Raw genomic sequence first — 20373 nt, 5'->3', positions numbered from 1 at the left:
CACACCTCCTATTGCTGACGGGAGAAGCACCCCTCGGAGCTCAGGGACACTTATTCCCTTCGATGGTGTTTCTCAGCTGCCACCAGAACCCAGGGTGGAACCGGGCTGGAGGGTCCACGAAGGGCACAGAGACGGGAGCTTACTGTGTCTGCGTTGGGGCCCAGCCAGGCCTGGCTGCTGTGCGCCTTGTTAACGTGGAGATCTATTTCATTAGCCCAAAGGCTTGTAATTTTACTTGGTGATACAGGAAGTCACAGATTAGGGAAGAGGGGGGAGAGATGGAGAAACAGAGATGGAGAGAGGCGGGGAGAGGGGGTTGGGGGCAGGGGGGCAGTGAGAGAGAGAGAGAGATGGGGACAGAGGGAGAGACAGAGTCAGAGATAAGACAGAGTCAGAGATAAGACAGAGACAGAGACATCAAGAGACAGAGAGAGGGAGAGATGCAGGGGATGCAGAGGGGGCAGTGAGAGACAGAGAGAGACAGACATAGAGAGACAGCGAGCTGTCATGTCAGGAAGCTTTTGCTGTCAAAGCAGGGATGAAGTTCCGTTGTGCGGTGAGGGCACTGCAGTCTCTACATCAAAGAGCCTGTTTGGGGCACAATCTATGGAACGCACCCCCCCCCCAGTGGAGCAGGTCCCAGAGTGAGCGCTGTCAACTCCTTTGAGCCCCGTCGCCTGCCAGCTTGCTGTCCCAAGCTCCCTCAGCCCACAAATGCAGAGAAGGGGCCGTGGGAGTGTCACACCTGAAGTCATGCCTGGGAAACACCTTCCTGCTGAGCCTGGGGTCCCTTCCTCTGTCATTCACCCCCTCGGGGATGGAGATGACGGCGGCCCTCTGCACCTGGTGGGCCTGCCTGCCTGGGTTCAGGGGATAAGTGCTGGGCAGACGCCGGGCAGCCTGTGGGTGGACCCTCGGCCTGCACCCCCAGGGCCCACCTGAGACAGATCTGAGCCGTCTTCTGCAGATCCAGCCCTAACCTCGAGATGCTTCCCAGCCTCATCCCCTGGCATCAGGGCTCAGGTTATTCCAGAGCTTTGTCAAGTGATGCTGTGGGTTGAATGATGGCCCCAAAAGAGAAGTACACACCTAACTTCAGACGTGACCGTATTTGGAAGAAGGGTCTTTGCAGATGAAATTAAGGATCAGAAATCAGTCTGGATCAGGGTGGGCCCAAAGTCCAATGACAGTGCCCTTGGAAGAGACAGGAAAGGAGGTGACCCAGGGACCGTGGAGGACACCACGTGAAGATGCAGGCAGAGGCGATGCAGCCACAGGCAGAGGTGATGCAGGAGCCCAAAGGGCCACCAGAAGCCGGAGGAGGCAAGAAGGACCCTCCCCGAAAGCCCGAGGGCGCCCAGCCCTGCCAACACCTTGATTTTAGACTTTGCGTCTAGAACTGTGAGAGAATGAATTCTGTTTTAAGCCAGCTCGAAAGCTTGGGACAGTCTGTGATGGCAGCCTCAGCAAACTCATACAAAGGAAGAAGAGGTGCCCTGCATTGCTAATATCCCAGGGTTCATCATTCTGAAGCCCCCCCCCCCACGAAGTTCTGGAAGTATCCTTGGAAGTTGGGAGCCCCGAGCAGGCTCTCACCTTGCAGCATCCCTGAAAAACGGTAGGCTGTTTGCTTCACATTCCGGAGCTGAGGGCCAAGGTGGGAGGGTCTCCCAGGGCCACGAGGAGGCCTCAGCTGTTTACTGGTGGACGAGATGGCTCTGCCCTGCACAGAGTCCCCTGATCCAGAGCCCGAGGGGCAGCCCCCGGGCCGCAACCCTCATCCGGGGAGGCCCGAACCGAAGTCCCCCGCCTTCCCCACCGGCCCAGAGCCCCCAGCCCCGCAGGCACAGCCGGGAAACTGGAGAAGCACACTCATTGTCATTCCACAAAAATTCAACAAACCGCAGCACGGAAAGCTCCTCTCCTCAGCGACCCCACAGAAATGGTGGTGTTGGCACTGCTGAGTTTTCCCGGGTTATCTGCGAGCTCTCGCTGCTGTGAATCCACGTGTCCCAGCAGCGTGGCGGTCATGTTGTCACGACCTCATCTTCTCCCCGAGGCCCATACCAACCCCACCCGGGTCACTGGGTGGCCACGCGTCCTGGTCTCCCTCCAGGGGGGCCGTGCCCCGTGCGGGGAGGCTCAGTGCTGAGTAGCAACCCGGGCCTCCGGCCCTGCTTACACCGCCTGGCGGGAGGGGGCCTCACGGGACAGGCTGGAATCCCAGCTCCGACACTCCCTCGCCGTGGGTCCCTGTACAAGGCACGTCGCCTCCTGGGCCTCGGTGTGCTCAGCTGAGAGACAGGAAGGTTGACCCATCCCCCCGGAGGGTAAATAAAGGGACCCTGCAGGTGTGGGGTTAGCGGGGTGCCCAGCGCACGTCTGACAGCGCCGCCAACATTTCAGTTTGAGTCTTCTCTAGGACGCCCTTTCGTATCTCGGGTGAGCTCTCAGGCCCGGAAGGTCCTGCAGGGTCCCCGAGCCCTCACCAGTCCTTCCGTCCCGCCCCACTTCCCTTCGCTCCCCTTGGGTCTCCCACCCTCGCCCCTCCCCTTCCTTAGAATCTGCTCAGGAAGGGCCGTCCTGCTCATTTGCTCCACGTGCAGACGACCCCCTGGGCCTCCACGTGCATCTATGTGGCCCCTTCGTGCTTAGTGCCCTGTGCAGACGCCAGCCAGACGAGGCCTGATGGCGGTGCCGTTCTGTGTGAGGGGTTCCCCTGGGGTCACCACAGTACTGGGGGGCAGCGCCCTCTCTGTGATCTCAGGACTGGCCTAGCCACGCTCCCCGAAGCTTCCAGTCGGCCGCGCACCCCTGACAGCATCATAGGCGCAGTGGACCTTCCTGTGGCCTCTGTGGGCGGTGGGTGGCGGAGGACGAGCCGGGGAGCCTGGCCCCGGGCCTGTCACTGTCTACCTGGCCTGCGGGGGTGGGCCTGCTTCCTCCATGCTCGATGGCACTGCCTTTGGTCCAGCCTCTGTTCCTGCCGCCGTTAGAACCCAGTTCTCTGTGACACCTTCCTCCTTGAGTGAGAATCTGGCCCCCAGGAAGGGCTGAGGGCTCTGGCCAGGCTTCACTTCTGAAGGCCACCTGGGCCCCAAAGACAGTTTGGGGCCTCCCGAGGAGCCTGCCTTTTCAGGGATGGACGGCTTGTCCTTGGGCCTCCCCACCTCATTCCTGGGGGTTTACATGTGCCAGGAGTCCTGGCTCTGTCGCAGCTGCCCCCTCCTCCGGGAGGTGGGCTACATCCTCATCCCAGCTTCAGGGCCGGCAGGAGCAGAGGACAGGTCCTGCACCAGAAGCTTTTGCCCACATCCTTGTCTGGAGGCCCAGGAGGCGCAGAGGCCGCCTGGCAGCTGTCACAGCTCGCAGGCCCGCCTCCCGCTCTGAACCCAGGAACTGCCAGGCCTCGGGCTTCTATACAAGACAGAACAGAGTTGTCTGCATCTTCCTCAGACTTACCCCTGAGCCACGTGCTGGCGGAGCGAAGGGGGTGGGGAATCACCTCCCCAAGATAGCTTCCAGGGCTCTGCGGTTTGAGCTCAGGTCTCCACGGGGGCTTCCGCTCTCCTCGTGGCCCTGCTGCCCGGCGGGCCTGGCTCCAGCCCCGGCCTTAAGCCCCCGGCACCTTCGAGCCACCTGGAGGTCAGGCTGCGCTCCAGGGGGATCTGGGTCAGGGTGTAACTGTTGCATCGGCTGATGAGTCTGCTGGGCTTGGGGGAGCTGCTTCTGTAAAGATCACAAGAAGCGAAACTGAAACCCACGAAACCGGCCTCTGAGCGCTCAGTGGCGGGGTTTTCTCTGCACAAAACTGGACTCATGCCTCATCTTGACTTGAAGTCCAGCCAAGTCCGGGCTTCGCTGGTGCCCTGAGCCTGGCTTGGGGACCCCGCCTGCAGCTCTCGGGAAGCCTGGTAGCCACCCCTCGAGGGTAACCTCACCCCGTCGAGGCACCCAGCCTCCCCCGCTGGCAAAGGCAACTCTGTTAAGAGCCACCTGCTCTCCTGGGCGGGGATGGGACGGGCAGCGACCCGTAGAGCCGGACCTGGGCTGAAGGATGGATTTCTAGAGCTGTGGGAAGACTGCTTCCCGACCCCCGGCTCCTCCCAGCCTGAAATACAGCTCGAGTACTGATTGCTTAAGGGTTTATTTTTATTTGTTTATTTTTTATTGGAGTAGAGTTGATGTACAATGTTGTGTTCGTGTCAGGTGTACAGCAGAGTGAGTCAGTTATACATATACGTATACCCACTCTTTTATTAGATTCTTTTCCCATACAGGTCATTGCAGAGAATCGAGTAGAGTTCCCTGTGCTGTACAGTAGGTCCTCACTGGTTATCTATTTTATATACAGTAGTGTGTATATGTCAATCCCAATCTCCCAACTTATCCCTCCCCTCTTTCCCCCCAGTAACCATAAGATTGTTTTCTACGTCTGTGACTCTATTTCTGTTTTGTAAATAAGTTCAAGTTCAGAGGCCGAGAAAGGACTGTGGCAGGGAAGGGTTTGGGGGGATTTATAGGGTTGGGGGGCTCACTGAGCCTTCCTTGCCCAGGTCAGAAGGGTCAGGGCTTCCCAGGGGCACGGGACTTTGGGGTCTCTCACAATCATCTCCCAGACTCGCGGGGGAGGTATTTACAGCCGTTCTATCTGTGTCTTGGAAAGTTCATGTTATACTAACTGGACACCTCCTGGCTCAGTTACTTTTCTGTTTCTTTCTTGAGACATTAAATATGAGGGGATGTTGGCTCGTCAGAGGGAAGAGAAAGCACCTTATGAACAAAGAATAAACAAGAGGGGAATATATTCACACCTGTGGGTGCTGATACCTCCACAGGAATCCCAACGTCCCCTAACCTCTGCCCCCACATCAGCCAGCCAGCGCTGGAGGTGGGCAAGGGCGGGCTTTTGGTTTGTCGCCTTGGCCCAGAGAGGAGCTGCAGGGAGGGCTCTGTGCAGGGAACCCCACCGCCAGCCCCGGGTGCTGGATGCCGAGGGCTTCACTGACGCCCTGCTCCACCCCTTGTCGTTCGCTGCAAGGACTCTGGTCAGCAGGAAGTTGCCACCATGGCGCTCTGCTTGAGCAGCCCCTGGCCGTTTTCTCACCCGCTCGTGTCCTGTCTCTTCCCCGCCCACAGACTGGGACGAGTGCGCAGACAGCCTGCAGCACGACTGCTCGCCGGCCGCCCAGTGCATCAACCTCGAGGGCTCGTACACCTGCCGGTGCCGGACGGCCAGGGACGCCCACCCCTCCAGACCGGGCCGGGCCTGTGATGGTGCGCCCCGTCCCCAAGCCCCCAGCTCTGGGCTGAGCCCCCTCCCTGAGGACCTGGGGTGGAGCAGGGTTGGCTGTCCTCAAGCAGGGTGGGCACAGTGCCCGGGGCCCACCATACTGTTAGGGGCCCATGAGAATGATTTAATTGCTTTTAATATCAAAAGAAAAAAAGAATCTAATAACCGTAAATATCAATTACGAATCTAGTCTTTATACCAGTGCAGTTTTAAAGTATGATTTTAAATTATTTTTACGAATAAAAGGGTCAGAGAAAGTCATGATGAAACCCCTGGGGGCAGGGGTCCCTCCCTGGGTGGACTGGACCCCAAGATGGTGTAGGAGCCCCGGTGAGCATGGAGAAGGCCTTGATGTGGGGTCTCTGAGCCCCATTCTTGGCGTGTCTCTGCCCCAACGTTTCTGGGGGCAAGTTCTGATCAGTTTGTTAGGGCCACCTGGCGTGCTGAGTTCAGAAGCCGGAGGAGGTCGCATACAGACTTAAAATGCTGTGATCGACTAGCAATGTCTGCTCTGGACACAGGGTGAGCAGCATAGGTGCTCAGCTACCTGTTTGCCATCCCTGCAAAGGCTTTCTGGCTGGAGGAAGCAAGAGAATGGTTCCCTGGGAGAAAGCCTCTAGTCCTTAACTACTGTGTACAGTGTCCCACTTCCTAAGACCCACACAGCTTCTCTTCTCCCATCCTTTTTCTTATACCTGTGTCGCCCAGCAAGCTGATAAGAGTGTCCAGAACCTAGCCCCACACTGAGCACACATTGGTGGGAAATTATCCCAATTTCCAAAGGCCCACGGATCCACGGTCCATCTGAGGCCAGCAAGAGCCAAGCCTCGCACTTATGTCCTGGTTCTGCAGCCTCCCAGGTGGACCCCCTAATCTCAGGGTCACGGCTTCCTCACTGATCAAATGGAGAGGCTCCAGGGCCTTCCGAGAGAGCTCTTGGGAGACCACAAACAAGGGCCGTGGCAAACATTCTTAACCACCCATGGGGATAGCCTGTGCCCCCTCTTAAAGTCACCTGGTGGGGGGCTCTTGACCAGAGTAGACCAGACGCCCCGTCTGAGAGAGGATGTGTCTCGGCAGGTGATGTGGTGAGCCCCACCGGTGGTGCACCATCTCCGGTGACAGGCGAAACAGCCCCACGTCCCAGCACAGAAACAACAGCCCTCGGCCTGGAGACCCCCGCCTTGTCCCCCAGCCCTGGATACCCGCGGCGCACCACTGCAGCAGGCCAGGCCTGGACCCCAGGGCTCCCGCCCAGGACAGGGGTCAGCAGCGTGCTCGGTCATGGCAGGAACAGCACTGGGCCAGCCGTGGAGGGGGAGCCCAGCGTGGCCCCAGGCCTGGGCACCAGCCAGTGGGCGGCCAGCAGAGTGGCTGGCACCTTCTCCTCCCGGGCTCCGGGGCCCACCCACAGCTCCCCTCTTGGGGCCATGGACAGCCTACCAGCCTCCCCAGGATGGCTGCCCCCGAACTCCACCACGGAGCCGCGCTTCCGGCCCACTCCTACCCAGCGCCCCACGGACCATGTTGAGTGGCACGCCAGCCTCCCCACGAGGGACACGCCGCCCGTACCTCTGGACCCCGCGTGGCCACAAAACTCAGACCCTGGACCCTCCGGCTCCCCAGACCTGCCCTCGGCCACCACGCCTGCATCTCTGAAGACCCCAGCCTGCGGTGAGTGGCAGGAAGGGTGCGTCCCAGGGGCCATGGGGAGCTGCTGGTGTGTGAGCTCCCTTCAGCAAAGGCTCACGCAGTCATCCAGTTCAGGGCAGTCCAGTAGCACTGGGTGAGACAAACCCAGTGCCGTGCAGCTCTGTCCCCTGGCGGTCGGCTTCCGGTCTAGTAAGGGTGAGAACTTGGTCTCCCCGCTTTCCCTCCAGCCCAGTCCTCCCCCTTCCTAAGCCTCCCGATTGCCAATAGCTGGAGCAGGAAGCTGGGCATGTGTTGCATTAAGTGCACTGAGCACGGGGCGCATCCCCCCTGCGGGGTTGGGCCCCCAACCTTTCTGTACCTCCCCAGAAGTTCTGCATCCCCAGGCCTGCTGCAGCTCCCCCAGCAGCTCTGTACCCTCCCAGCCGTACTGACCCCCGGCAGTTCCACATCACCCATTACTTGTAGAGGCTTGAGCCATCACCAAGACCCCTGGGTGATACCCCAGGAGACAGGCAGCCCCTCTGTGCAGGGAACGGGCCTGGCCTGTGCCTCCCAAGGAGGGAGGTGGCTTTGGCATCCCCGTGTGAGCTCACGGAGCTAGCTGGCCCTGGATTGCATCCAACTGTTACAAGCAGCTCCGTTGATGCATCTCCTCTGCTGCGCAGGGCTAGATCCGAAACTAAACTCTTCAGCCCACATACATCACCCAAGTCCCCTGTAGGAATGGTCTGTAGCCGGCAAGGCCCACCATGCTGATTTTTGGGAAGTCCGCCCAGGGGTTGAGGGCAGCAGCGCTCTGGAGGAGTCGCCCAGAACCTGCTCAAGAAAACTTTGTTTCCAGAGGTCCCGGGACCTCAGGGGTGGGCACAGAGCAAACCTAAGGGGCAGGGGTGCCGTTCCTGGGAGCCCAGGGCTCAGGGACTGTCCAGGGACTCTGCATCCGCATGTGCAGCTGGAAGCTGGGGGACTTGACTCCCCTGGGCTGGCCTCCCCTGAGGACTCTCATGTCCCCGTGGCGGGGGGGGGGGGGTTCGGTTCTCCTTCCTGTCTCCTGGGAACGTTGGACTGATTTTAATCAGGGCACTTATATTCCACTTCTCAGCTCCCACGCCCATCGGAAGGGTCACCGTCTCCAATGTGACCAGCACGGGCTTTCACGTGGCATGGGTGGCGGATCTCACCCTGCGCCCCACTTTCCAGCTCACCCTGATTTCTGCGCGGACCCCCACTGTGCACCTGGAGAGCCAGAACGCAAGCCTGACACTGTCTGGCCTAGAGCCTGGTGTTTTGTACCTGGTGGAGATCGTGGCCAAAGCATGTGGAAAAGAGAGTTCCAGAGCCCACCTGAAAGTGAGGACAGGTAACAGGCTTCAGAGACGCGTTTGCCACTGGTTCTTAAAGGGATGAGAAAAGGCATGAAAAGGATTTTTGGTGGCTTAAGGTTTAAAATAGCTGCGCGAACTTGTGGATGCTAGGATTCCGTTTTCCTCTCAGTGTAGGAATGTCTGGCTCACTTCAGACTCAGCTGGTGTTCAAAGGCCACACAGGAGGGGGCTTATTTCAGGGACAGGTGGTAGACAAAGAGGCTGCTTTGCAAAGCGCTCCAGACTCTGCAGAAGCTGCAGACGCTTGCCCATCTGGGTCCTCGTGGGTAGTGGCAGGGAAATGGGTGCAGTGCTGGTCTATCCATTTCCTGTGACCATCCTCACTCCTAACAGACCTGGACTTGGCTTTCAGGAAGGATGATGATGGACAGATCTGTGAGTGCCCCCCTCCCCGCCCACTGAGCCTGGGACCCCCAGAGTACAAGGGAGGGGAGTAGAATTGAGCAAGTGAAACGTAAGGTGGAGCTGAGCCTTGTCGATAGCTATATATTCAGATAAAACTCCTTTTTTCTTGGGCTTCCCTGGTGGTGCAGTGGTTGAGAGTCCATCTGCAGATGCAGGGGACACGGGTTCATGCCCCGGTCCGGGAAGACCCCACATGCTGCGGAGCGGCGGGGCCCGTGAGCCACGGCCGCTGAGCCTGCGCGTCCGGAGCCTGTGCTCCGCAACGGGAGAGGCCACAACAGTGAGAGGCCCGCGTACCGCAAAAAAAAAAAAAAAATTCCTCTTTTCTCCTCATTAGCATTTGTCATCCACATATCTTCTTGAATGTCCAGCTTACCTGAACAGCCAAGGGCAGACCTGATGTTGCAGATTAGTCCTCAAATCTTGGGCAACTGTCTAAGAGTTGATAACAGTGGTCTTCGAGATGGGGTGCACGTCCCTTGGGAGATGCCTAAGGTGACCCATTGGGGGATGCCTAAGGCATAAACGTTTAGAACGTCTTTTTATATGCTTGAAAATACGAAGTAGCTGTGAACTGGGAAACTAGAGAGGAGATGTGGGTGAGGAAGGCGAGTGCAAGTTCACGGCCAGCTGGAGAAGTGGAGGTCGCTGCTGGCCGGACGGTCAGGCAGGGCGGCCCCGGAGGAGAGCTGGTGCTGGGCTGTCGCGTACATCTGCCATCTGGAGGTCTCACCCGTGCTTGGAGGGAGGAGTGGCCCGCGCGTCTGTGTGACCCCGGCCTGAGATGGGTCCACCTCTGCTCTCACCTGTGCACCTTCGTGCTCCTGATGGCTTTTAGGTCAGGCCACACCCTCCAGTTGTCGCCATCCTCTCTGCAGGCAGGCAAGAGAGAGATGCAGGGGCTGAGCTGGTTCCGCGGCCCCCGGCAGGGTCTCCCTCTGCGCCCAGCCTCTGTCCCGTCGTCCTCTGGAGCTGGAGGCTGTGTCTGTGCGTACCAGGTGCTGTTCCTTCTCTACAGAGTGCAAATCAGCCTCGGTTCGATGTTCTTCCTGGCCAACGTAAAAATACTCTTATTAAGATAAGATGATGCTCTGCTACCTGATACCCCTGCAAACGTGTTTATTCTCCATCCTGCAGCGGCGCAGAAGCTCAGTGGAAAAGTCAGAATAGTGAACGTCAAGTATTTAGAATCCTTCCGCAACGCAAGCAGCAAGGAGTACCAGGCCTTCCTAGAGCTGTTCTTTCGGATGGTAAGTTGGTGGAATCGGTCCTTATTTTCTCTTGGGATGTGAAGGAGGGAGGTGGTAGCATCCTAGCGGCAGCCAAACGAGACCCAGACCTGCAGGTGCCACAGACTTCTCGCTTCTGAAGGAAGCTGGGACTTCCAGCTCTGGTGTGCTGCCTTTGTGTCCTGGATCTGCCATTAAGCAGACACATCAGCAGGTGGGAGACATGCCTTTTCCTCTGCTGCATCCTTACGTCACGTTGTTTCCTGTTCAGTGAAACTTCTTTATTGACGCGGGACCCTGTAGAGCAGAAAGCCTTCCCCGGCCTTAAAAAGAAAGAAATTTAAAAATTGAGATCGATTTCACATACCATAAAACTCACGCTTTTAACGTGCACGATTCAGTGGTTTAGACTGTATTTGCAGAATTGTGCAACTGTCACCACCAGCTGATTCCAGAAGGTTTTCATCCTCTCAGAAAGAAACCCGTTAGCTCATCATCGGCCCTTCTCTCTGCCCCTGAAGCCAGATGTGTGCTTCCTGTCTCTGTGGATTTGCCTGTTCTGGGTATTTCGTAGAGGTGGCATCATACAATATGTGATTTCTGGGTCTGGCTTATTTCACTGAGTATAATGTCTTCATGGTTCATCCATGTTGTACCAACATCAGAGCTTCATTCCTTCTTATGGCTGGATCGTATTCCACTGTATGGACAGACCACATTCTCTTTATCCAGGATCCATTGATGAACACTTGGGTTACTTCCACTTTTGGGCTATTGTGAATAACGCCACTATGATCCGACCTTAAAAAAATTCCTTTTCCTACTCTCCCTTGCAGTGCCCTCCGCCAACCCACTGGCATTCTTTGGGATGGTATTTTGTTACAATTTAGTTAGAGGAGCAATCTCAATATTCTTTTTGCTGGTGGTTAGATTACCCTTTGATGGATAGAGAATGCACTTGTCATGATCTTGTTTGCATAGAGGACGTCTCATACAGTTTAGCTTTTCCTCGTTCTGGGGGTTTAAGACACAGACTAGAGAGAGCTCGGCAGCGCCACCTATTGGTGGAGTCATAACACGGTGGCGCCTTAGCAATGCCGGTGGCCGCGCTGTTTGGTGATTCCGTTCAATCCCATCAGCGTTCCCGATAAAAGTCATGCTGCCTCCAGGAACTGTCATACTGGGACTCCTCTAGATCTGGGATCCTGCTTGATTTATTCTGAGGTCCCCAGCTTCTGGCCCAGTGTGTGGATTCAAGAGCTGTTGATGATTTCATTCATATGTATATCAAATCTTCCTTAGGTTAAATGATAGTTACACATCTTATTAAACAACAATCACTGAAATCAGTTCACATAGCTCTGGTGGTCACATGAGGCAGCTTCACTGCTACCCCAAGTTCCTTGATTAATCTCTCCTTTTTAAAACGTTTCATCTTTTGCCTATTTAGGGGGACAGTTTTTGTCTGTCTGGAGTTTCAGGAAAGCAAATAATTATGCAATTTAACACCTACGTAGGACATTAGGACACATTTTGGGAGGTTGTGGGTTAATGTGTCACTCTGTTGTTTGTCAGTTCCTAGCAAGGGGCCTGGAACTCCTCTTTGAGACTGGCTTGAGATGCAGATAAAAGTGATTTTAATCCAAGACTCTGGCAGATCCCTCTCTGGAAATCCCAGAGAGAAAGAGAGACAGAGAGAGAGAAGACCAACTCTTCCAATGATAAAGGTGGCAGCCATGTGACTGCAGGCGGCTCTGGGGTCTCCGGGGCATCTGCACCCTCTGATGGGTAACAACAGACTTGCTCACACTGGCTGTCCCAAGGCTGGGAATCCACGAGCCTGTCCCTTGAACCTCATGCAGTTCGGATGCAGACCAGGTTTTCTCTGTGAGGGCAAACCGCGGAGGTGGGCTCTTCCATAGCACATTTGCATTACACGCACAATTTAAGGCTCATTACAAGATTGGTACCTTTCTGGGCATTTTGGCCATGATGGGCTAATGGAATAATATGGTGTGTGATGTAGGATTCTGTCCAGATTGATGGAATAATGAACAAGGCTTTTAGAGGCAGGAACTACCTGTCTCACTAGGATGCCCACGGGGAAGCAGTTTTCGGAAAGGCAGCAGGAAGAAAGGAAGGGGAAATGTTCCGCAGTATGAGGGCCACAAGCACTGTCGCGGAAAAAGTGGAGTCGGAGAGGTGGTGTCCCTCCCTAGGACCAGTTGCTCAGCCCTGTCCTCCGGGGCTCTGAGCTAAGAGCAGCAGATGCTAAATGCCGCTGTGAGCCCCCTACCAAGTTACAAGCCCCGTAGGGTGGGGTTTTGGCACTTAGCCCCACGTTGACCGGCTGGCTCTGGTTGGGGGACAGGGCTCCGTGTCTCAGGCCCCACCGGCATTCGTGCTGGGCCTGGGGACTCGGCAGAACTCACCTGCGGCCTTGACATCTTTCCCAAGGCCAGCGCTGCTGCTGGCTGCGATCCCCAGAGGAGCCACCTTAGGACGAGGACCCCGTTTCCTCTCTCGGCACGCGGTCCTTCTCACCAGACCTGTTTCTCTAAAGGTGCGGAATTCCTTGCCAGCCTCCATGCTTCAGCACCTGGACACAGGTGGGGTGCAGGTGGAAGTGACCCGCATCTCCAGCGGCAGCGTCGTGGTGGAGTTCAACTTGCTGGTCATCGCAGACGTGGATGTCCGGGAGGTGTCTGCCACGTTCCTGGCCGCCTTTCAGAATGCCTCTCTGCTGGAGGTGGTCGGAGGTGACCCCTTCATAGTGGGTAGGCAGAGGCTGGACCCCGGTGGAAGCTCGCTCTGCAAGGGAGAGGCAGTGAAATCCTAGCCACTGGCTTTGTTTCTGAAAGATGCGCCTCCTCTTGACGGCTTCCCTGCATTAGATGAAAATGCGAAACAGATAGGACCCTCATCTCTCTTATTGCTCCTATGGTTTTTTTTTTTTTTTAAAAAGGTTTAAGGGTTGAAAAATCTTCGGGGGAACCTGCAAAGATTCCCGGGGATGCCGCCTCCTTTCTGCAGGCTGCATCCTGCCCCTCCCTCCTTTGCTGCTCTTCCATGGGCTGAGGGCAGACAGGTCCCTCTCTGCTGGCAGATTTCCTCCCAAGCACAGTTTCCAAGGAAACTGTGGAAAATCCTAGGAAAAATAATTGAAAAGAAAAGCCGGGAGAAAAGGCAATTTAGAGTCTCTTCTCATATTGTATTAGTCAGCTGGAGTTGTAACAAAATACCACGGATGGAAACAACAGACATTTATTTTCTCACTGTTCTAGAGGCTGGGAGTTCAAAGATCAAGGTGCCGGCTGATTTTGGTGAGGGACCGCTCCTGACGTGTAGGCGGCCACCCTCCTGCTGCGTCCTCACCTGGCCTTTCCTCTGTGTGTGTAGAGGGGGAGCGCTCTGCTGTCTCTTTTTATAAGGACATCAGTCCTGTCGGATCAGGGCCCCTCCCTAACGACCCCAGTTAACCTTAATTATCTCCTAAAGGGTCCACCTGCAAATGCAGTCACACTTGGGGTCAAGGCCTCAACACACAGATGTTGAGGACACACAGTTCAGACCCTAGCACATAGCATGCCTGAGAATAAATGATAAAAGGCTTACAGTTATATGTATGGATGAAATCAAAGACAATATAGATGAATATTTTTCTGATCTTTGGAATGAGAAGGGTTAAGCCTGCAGAGGAAAAGCCTGGACTATTTGACTCTATAAAAAGTTAAAGCTCTCATGTCAAACAAAACAGTCACCATTGTAAAGCAAGCAGGGAACCAAAAAGTAATTTCAACAATCTGATGAAGAATTATATCCTAAATAAAGAGCGATCACACACATTGGTGATAAAATACTAAGGACCCAATAGACACAGGCACAAAAGACCCAAATAGACCATATGTGAAAGATGACTCCCACGCGACTAACAAAGATGGAAGGATCAAAGGCATTCCCATTAAAATGAGTTACTCTTTTCGCCCATCTACAAGGAATTTTTTTTTTTAAGATAATCCTGATAGCGAAGCAGCCCCTGCACACAGCGCTGGGAGAACAGGATTTGCTCACACTTCCTGGTATTTGTCAAGAGCTGTAAAAATGTTTCATCCACTTTGTTTTTTTGGTTTTTTTTTAACTTTGTGTTTTTGTTTTTTTAATTTTTAGTGGAGTACAGTTGATGTACAATGTTGCGTTAGTTTCTGCTGTACAGCAAAGTGAATCAGTTATACATATATACCTATCCACTCCTTTTTAGATTCTTTTCCCATAGAGTCATTACAGAGTATTGAATAGAGTTCCCTGTGCTCTACAGCAGGTCTTTATTAGTTACCTATTTTATATATCGTAGTGTGTATATGTCAGTCCGAATCTCCCAATTTATCCCTTCCTCACACCCTGGGAAACCATAAGTTTGTTTTTTACATCTGTGACTCTATTTCTGTTTTGTAAATAAGTTCCCTTGTACCAATTTTTTAGATTCCACCGATAAGCTCTATCATATGATATTTGTCTTTCTTCCTTAATGTTTTATCCTGCTCATTGCATGTAGCCCCTGTATCACAACACTTACAGGACTCCATCCTAAGCAAACAGAACTCAGTGTGGACTATAGTTTACATGTAAAGACATTCATCTTTAAAAGCAGAAGATTGGAAATAACCCACAGTCCCGTAATAGGGAAGATAGTAAGTCAATTTTGGTAATCCATGCCATGGACTGTCAGGCAATTATTAAAAATGAGGTTTGCTGAGATAGAAAATATTCCTGACCCAAGGAAATGGGATGGAAGCTGGACTCACATTTGTGTATAAAACGTGATCTTAGCTGCATTGCAGTCTGCCTTTCGAAAGGCTGGAAAGGAATACACCAACATGCAAACACTTACGTCTGGGAGGTGGCCTCAAGGGGTCATTTTATTTTCTTTGCTAAGCTGTCCTGGTTTTTACCCATTTTCTGCAGTAAAGCCGCATTATGGTTCATAAGGTAAGTAACTGAGCTTAGAGGTGAAAGCAAGTGTGTGCCGGGGTCCCTCTGCCTGATACCAGGGTCCAGGTGGGGCCCATTGGTCTCCTGGTCTCCAGGCAGCTGAGCGGATGCTGAGCTGCCTTCACCCTCCCCGCCTCCCATCCGCCCCCATCATCCTGCTTCCAGAACAGCCCCTGCAGACTTCCTGCCACCTGCCTCTCACCCCCATACCCGGCAGAAAATCAGGGTACCACCCTGTCTCCCGAACCCTGCAGAACTGGCCATCTTTGCTATCATTTGATAATTTTAACCTTGGTTCCCGAGATGCAGGCTGCCTGTAAACAGTGGGCAGAGCCGCGATTCTCAGGCCTCCTGTGAGGGTTTCATGTCTTGTTTCCTAAACGCTCCAGATTACGACGAGTGCGACAGCGGGGAGGATGACTGCGCCCCGGGCTCCTCCTGCCGCAACAGCCTGGGGTCCTTCACCTGCAGCTGCGAGGGAGGCACCCCCGACCTCCCCGTGGAATATTCTGGAAGACCCTGCGAAGGTAATAGTCTCAGGATCCCTTGTCTGGAATACGCTCAGGTAGTCTGTTCTTTGAAGGACGTTCGTCCCCAAAGTGCATCTTTTCTAAACGAGATTGGCATATTTCTATGTCTTGGGCAAGTTTCCGTGTGTACGAACACGTGCAAGCATGCATATGTGCCCACGTGCATGTGTGTGCACGTGTGCAATGCCTGTGTGCACGTGTGTGTACACGTGTGCACATGCCTGTGCCGCCCCATCCTTCCACATCCCTCCAGCCTTCTGGGTGGTGCCTCATCTCCAAGTGCTTCTTCTGATGCCCTTGATGAGAAAATATACACATCAACTCAGGTGCGTCCTCTCAGATGCTAAAAGATGATCTTGCAAAACATACAGCCTGTGTGACAAATGACACATGACATGGAAGCGTTTCTACTCAGACCCACTGTCCACGCAGCACTTTTCCCATTAAATGGGGCTTTCGTGGATTCACTGTTGACTCTGAGATGGCCCCTGCCATCCAGGGATCTGCAGTCAAGTAGAGGAGACATGTTTATAGGAGTGAACACAGTGTCTGAAGGAATATGGAATATGCTCTACTTGAGGCAGAAGCAGGAGGCCCCGAGGAGACTAAGTTGTTTCAGTCCCTTGAGTGTGGTCAGGGAAGGCTTCCTGGAAGAGGTGTCTTTGAGCTAGTCTTAAAGGATGGCTCCGACGGCACCAGCAGAGGGGGCTGCGGTGGGGCAGGGTGTGGTGGGTGGGTGCAACAGTAAGAACAGAGCTGTTGAAGGCGGGCATGGTCCAGGCACGCAGCGTGTGCTGGCTGCAGCGTGATGCCTACAGGAGGTGGGTGGGAGAGAGGGGGAGTACCCCGCCCAGCGAGGCCGGGTGAGGCCAGTCGAGAAGGCTGTGAACGCCATGAGCAGGGGTTTGGACTGCATCCTGGGGCTGGGGAGCCAGGTGAGCAGCATCTTGAGATGAGAGGGCAGGTGCCGGGGCGGCAGGCAGCAGAGCCGGGCCATAGAGGAGGCTCAGGGAGGGCTGAGGTGTGTCCTGGGTCTGCCCTCCGAGGACGGTGGATGCTCTTACAGAGGCTCGTGTTCTTCTAGAGGTCGAAACCCAGCATGCTTTAGGGAAGCAGGAAGCTGGAGTAGGAACAAGGGACGCAAGGATCCAGAGAGCGAACTTCATTAACCCACTTTAGAGATAAGACTCAGGGGCCCCCAGGAGTGATGGCTGATCCCAAGCCCATGGGTTCAGCACATGCCCAGTGTCAGCCTGGGAGAGTCTGGGCGGGCAGGGGACCCCTCAGTTCTCCAGCCACAGGGGCCACGGTGAACCAGGGCAGGCCCAGCTGCCTGGGCTGGCAGGAACGTGCAACACGCATGTGTGTGGCTCTGCTGGCATGTGCGGCCCCGGGGTGCGCTGCTGCAGGGTGCGGAGTGGTCCGTCTGCTGTCTGCCCCTTGCCCCGCCCCTGCCTTGTACCACGTCGCTGGCCAGGCTCACATGGCTGTCCCGAAGCACAGACCCACCCTATGCCTTTGTCTCCTCATGTCTTGCAGCCGACTCTCCTGGCAACACAACCCAGGCCACTGGCCCAGAGCAGCCCCCTACCCCAGCAGGACCTGGGGCTGTCTCAGTGCAGGGTGCCCGCCCAGCCCCCCAGGGCCTGTCCCCGCGGCTGAACCTGACCGGGGCTGTCAGGGTGCTCTGTGAGATCGAGAAGGTGGCCATCGCCATCCAGAAGCGCTTCCTGCAGCAGGAGTCCATCCCTGAATCCTCCCTGTACCTGGGACACCCGTCCTGCAATGTCAGCGACCACAACAGCACGCACGTGATCCTGGTGGCCGCGTGGGGCGAGTGCGGAACCGTCATGCAGAGTGTGAGGCCGGGCTCAGACCCACCATGGGGCGCGGGGAGGGGGCTCCGGGAGTCTGGATCTCGATCCGGGGAGGGTCCATGTGTGGCCTGGGGGGCCAGGAAGACCCTGCACCCCGAGGCCTCCGACTGTAAGCGCAGGAGGACCCAGCCGAGGGTTAGAATAGGACCGAGCTCTCACCGGGGACCAGGCTGCACCCTGGTGCAGGGATTCTGGTGGAAAGTCAGGGTTTACAAAAGCCTCCCAGTGATTTTGATGCACAGGCGGGATGGAGAGCCAGTGGGGGAGAAGAAAGGGCAGGAAAGCCGGGAGCCTGTGCGTGAACGTGTGTGCCTGTGTACACATGTGCACGCATATGAAAACATGTTCGTGTGCATGTATGTCGGCGAGCGTGTGTGTGTGTGTGCGTGTGCGTGTGGGAGTGTGTTTGTGCAGAATGTGTGAATGGTTGTGTGTGCCCGTACATTGGTGGGGACGCCTCCCCCACGTGCTGAGGGTCCCGGGCCATGTCAGCATCTCTGGTTTGCAGCGTTCGTCACGTGGTGGGCTGATGGCTCCAGGTCCTGTGTCTTCAAATGCTGCCTCTAGGCCATAGTGACACTCCTGCACCCCTCACCCCCCATCCTTCCCGCTCCCCACGCTTGGCCCCTGCTTTCAAGGCCATGCCAGGCAGACACAGCGCCTTCCATGGGTTCAGCCAGTGCTGGGCATGGGGGAAGCGGGAGCAGCATCGGGCGGTGTTGTCCCTGGAGAGACGTGAGGTCCTGGCACAGGAGGTACCATAACCCAGTAGAGCAGGGTGGGGCTGGGCTTCCTGGGCCCGGGGGTGGGGGGAGGGGCCTTCTGGAAGGAGGCTGAAGTGGTCCCAAGGGGTGTACGGGGGGTGCACCACGACCCCAGGGGGCAAGTGCAGATAGCTGGATGAGGGAGGCCAGAAATGGGGGAGGATTTACAAGGTGGAGGGTGTCTGAGTGGCTCTGGCCAGCAGACGGCTGGGCCCTGGGTGGGACGGCGGCCAAAAGGGGAAGGGTCTCCTGTGGGAGGTGGGCTGGGGGAGGGTCTCAGCAGGGGCCCGGCCGTGGCACTGTGGGGAAGGTGGTCGTCAGGGACGCTGTGCTGCTGGGCTGGGCGGGGGTCTTCGGCCTTGCTTCCTAGCACAGGGGTGGAGAGGGAACCGGGCCTTGAGAAACCCAAGGGCCTGCTGGCTGGGTATCTAGCCCCCTCATCACCCCCAGGTCAGGTATTGTCATCCACGTTTAACCGGTGGGACCTGGAGGCTCACCAAGGTCTATGGGGCCGGTGGTCAAGGTCAAGGTCTCCTGGCCTCCGAGGACCAGCCCTGAGGCCTCTGCGACTCTGCGTCTCCAGGGGCCTCGACGGCACGGGGTGGGCAAGGGACCATCACCCTCAGAGGCTCTGGTTGGAGCCCTGGGTGGGCTCCCTCGTGGGGCAGGTGAGCCCAGGCACTGGATGGGCTAGGCTTGCTGATGACCCCAGGTCAAGGGCACAGGGAGGCGACATCGCAGGCTGAAAGGCTCAGAGCTGGTGTGGGCTTCAGTAGGAAGAGCCCTGGGGAGGGGAGCCAGGGGAGACACAGTGGGAGACTTCTCGCAGAAGAGACCCGGGAAGGGCAGGCAGGGGACACGGGGCACGGGCGCAAAGGCAGCTCCAAGGTACCAGCCTGCCTGGAGGCCAGACCCAGGGCGAGGGCTGGCCGGGCAGCTGGAAGACCACGCGCACCTGTGGGCCCGGCTGGCCGCCCTCAGGCGTGATTCCACCTTCCCCTTGACGGGAGTGGGGTGGCCCTCAGACCCACACACAGGGCCGCTGGGTTGACGGACCAACCGGGACGTTTCCAGTGACCATAGCCTTCGTCAGTCCCCCTCCAACCCCTTCAGCCAGCACAGCTGAAAAATAACCAGGGTTTGGCTTCTCTTTCTTAAAGATGCCTAAGACTCTCACCTGGAGGTGGGCGCACGGAGAGGGGTGAGCAGCCATGGTGGGGGGTGCAGAGTGCGGGGGACCGCAGCTTCTGGGCGACTTCAGTTCTGAGCCAGTCTGCACACAGCTGGCGGGGGGCGGGCACAGGTGCTGGCAGAGCTGCCGCTGTGGTTCTCAGGTCCACGTTGGTGCAGGACCTACAGACCTCAAGTGAGAGATGCTAGGAAATAAGACACTCTTGCCGGCAGTGCTCAGGTGCGATGGGCTGGCCAGGCTGCCCTCGGGGGAGTCAGCACCTCCTACACGGAGGCACAGACACAAGGCTGCAGGGGTCAGCTCTCCCACTTGCTTGTTTTTCCGAGCTAGACAAACACCTGGTTTAGCAATTAAATTCAGTAAAATTCAGGGTCCTTTCAGAGCAGAGGGAAATTCATCTTTTATGAGTCATCCAGGCCCTGGAAACCACAGGAGCTCTTCTGTGTTTTGAAATTTGTCAAAAACTGAGATTCCCCCTGGAGACTTACTTATACAAATACAACAGATTACGTACAGTTAGCAGGTTCTTCCTCCTTTTTGGGGAGAAGGGGGTTAAATTTTATCCACCTCCTTGTTTTTAAAAAAAGTTAAATTTAAGGTCTCATGTCTCAGTTTAATGTACTATATACATCAAACTATGTTTCATACTATCTATGTTTACGATAAATTTAAGGTCTCATCTCTCAGTTTAATGTACTATATACATCAAACTATGTTTCATACTATCTATGTTTATGTTAAATTTAAGGTCTCACTTCTCAGTTTGATATACCATATTCAGATGGCTTAGAGTATATCTAGGAAGAGAGAAATTAGCCCGTGCCCCAAAGAGTCACGAAGTACAGAATCATCTTCATAAATACGTGTAAAAGTCTTGTGAAGATAGCAGGGGACTGTCCAGGTTTTCTGAGGCATTTTTCAAAGTGAGTCAAGGCACATAATGTCCACCACTGTGAGGACACATGTTCTAAACTTGGTGTCTCTAATACAGCCCATCCGAGATGTGGCTTCATGGCTATTGGAAAACTAAATGTGCTGAATGAGGGTCTGCTTCTG

The 20373-nt window shown here is 55.6% G+C and overlaps 1 protein-coding gene across 2 annotated transcripts in view; it reads left to right on the top strand.

Annotated features, from left to right (window-relative positions):
• UMODL1 (uromodulin like 1) overlaps nucleotides 1–20373 on the top strand; it is a 60778-nt gene that overhangs the window by 27431 nt on the left and 12974 nt on the right. Inside the window, exons 10-17 of one of the 2 annotated variants that reach the window (XM_027090913.1) lie at nucleotides 5140–5277; nucleotides 6374–6619; nucleotides 6749–6967; nucleotides 8049–8306; nucleotides 9874–9986; nucleotides 12529–12742; nucleotides 15344–15481; nucleotides 17024–17343. In XM_027090913.1, coding sequence (XP_026946714.1) covers nucleotides 5140–5277; nucleotides 6374–6619; nucleotides 6749–6967; nucleotides 8049–8306; nucleotides 9874–9986; nucleotides 12529–12742; nucleotides 15344–15481; nucleotides 17024–17343 — 1646 coding nt within the window. Of the gene's footprint in view, nucleotides 1–5139; nucleotides 5278–6373; nucleotides 6968–8048; nucleotides 8307–9873; nucleotides 9987–12528; nucleotides 12743–15343; nucleotides 15482–17023; nucleotides 17344–20373 lie in introns of both variants that reach the window. The other variant, XM_027090832.1, reaches the window with a different exon arrangement.

The sequence above is a fragment of the Aethalodelphis obliquidens genome, unplaced genomic scaffold (genome assembly GCF_003676395.1).
Source record: "Aethalodelphis obliquidens isolate GAN/ISIS:26980383/991018 unplaced genomic scaffold, ASM367639v1 scaffold1, whole genome shotgun sequence".
Taxonomy (NCBI): domain Eukaryota; kingdom Metazoa; phylum Chordata; class Mammalia; order Artiodactyla; family Delphinidae; genus Aethalodelphis; species Aethalodelphis obliquidens.
Note: the sequence above shows the minus strand (reverse complement) of the source record. Positions and strands in the feature narration are given on the sequence as shown.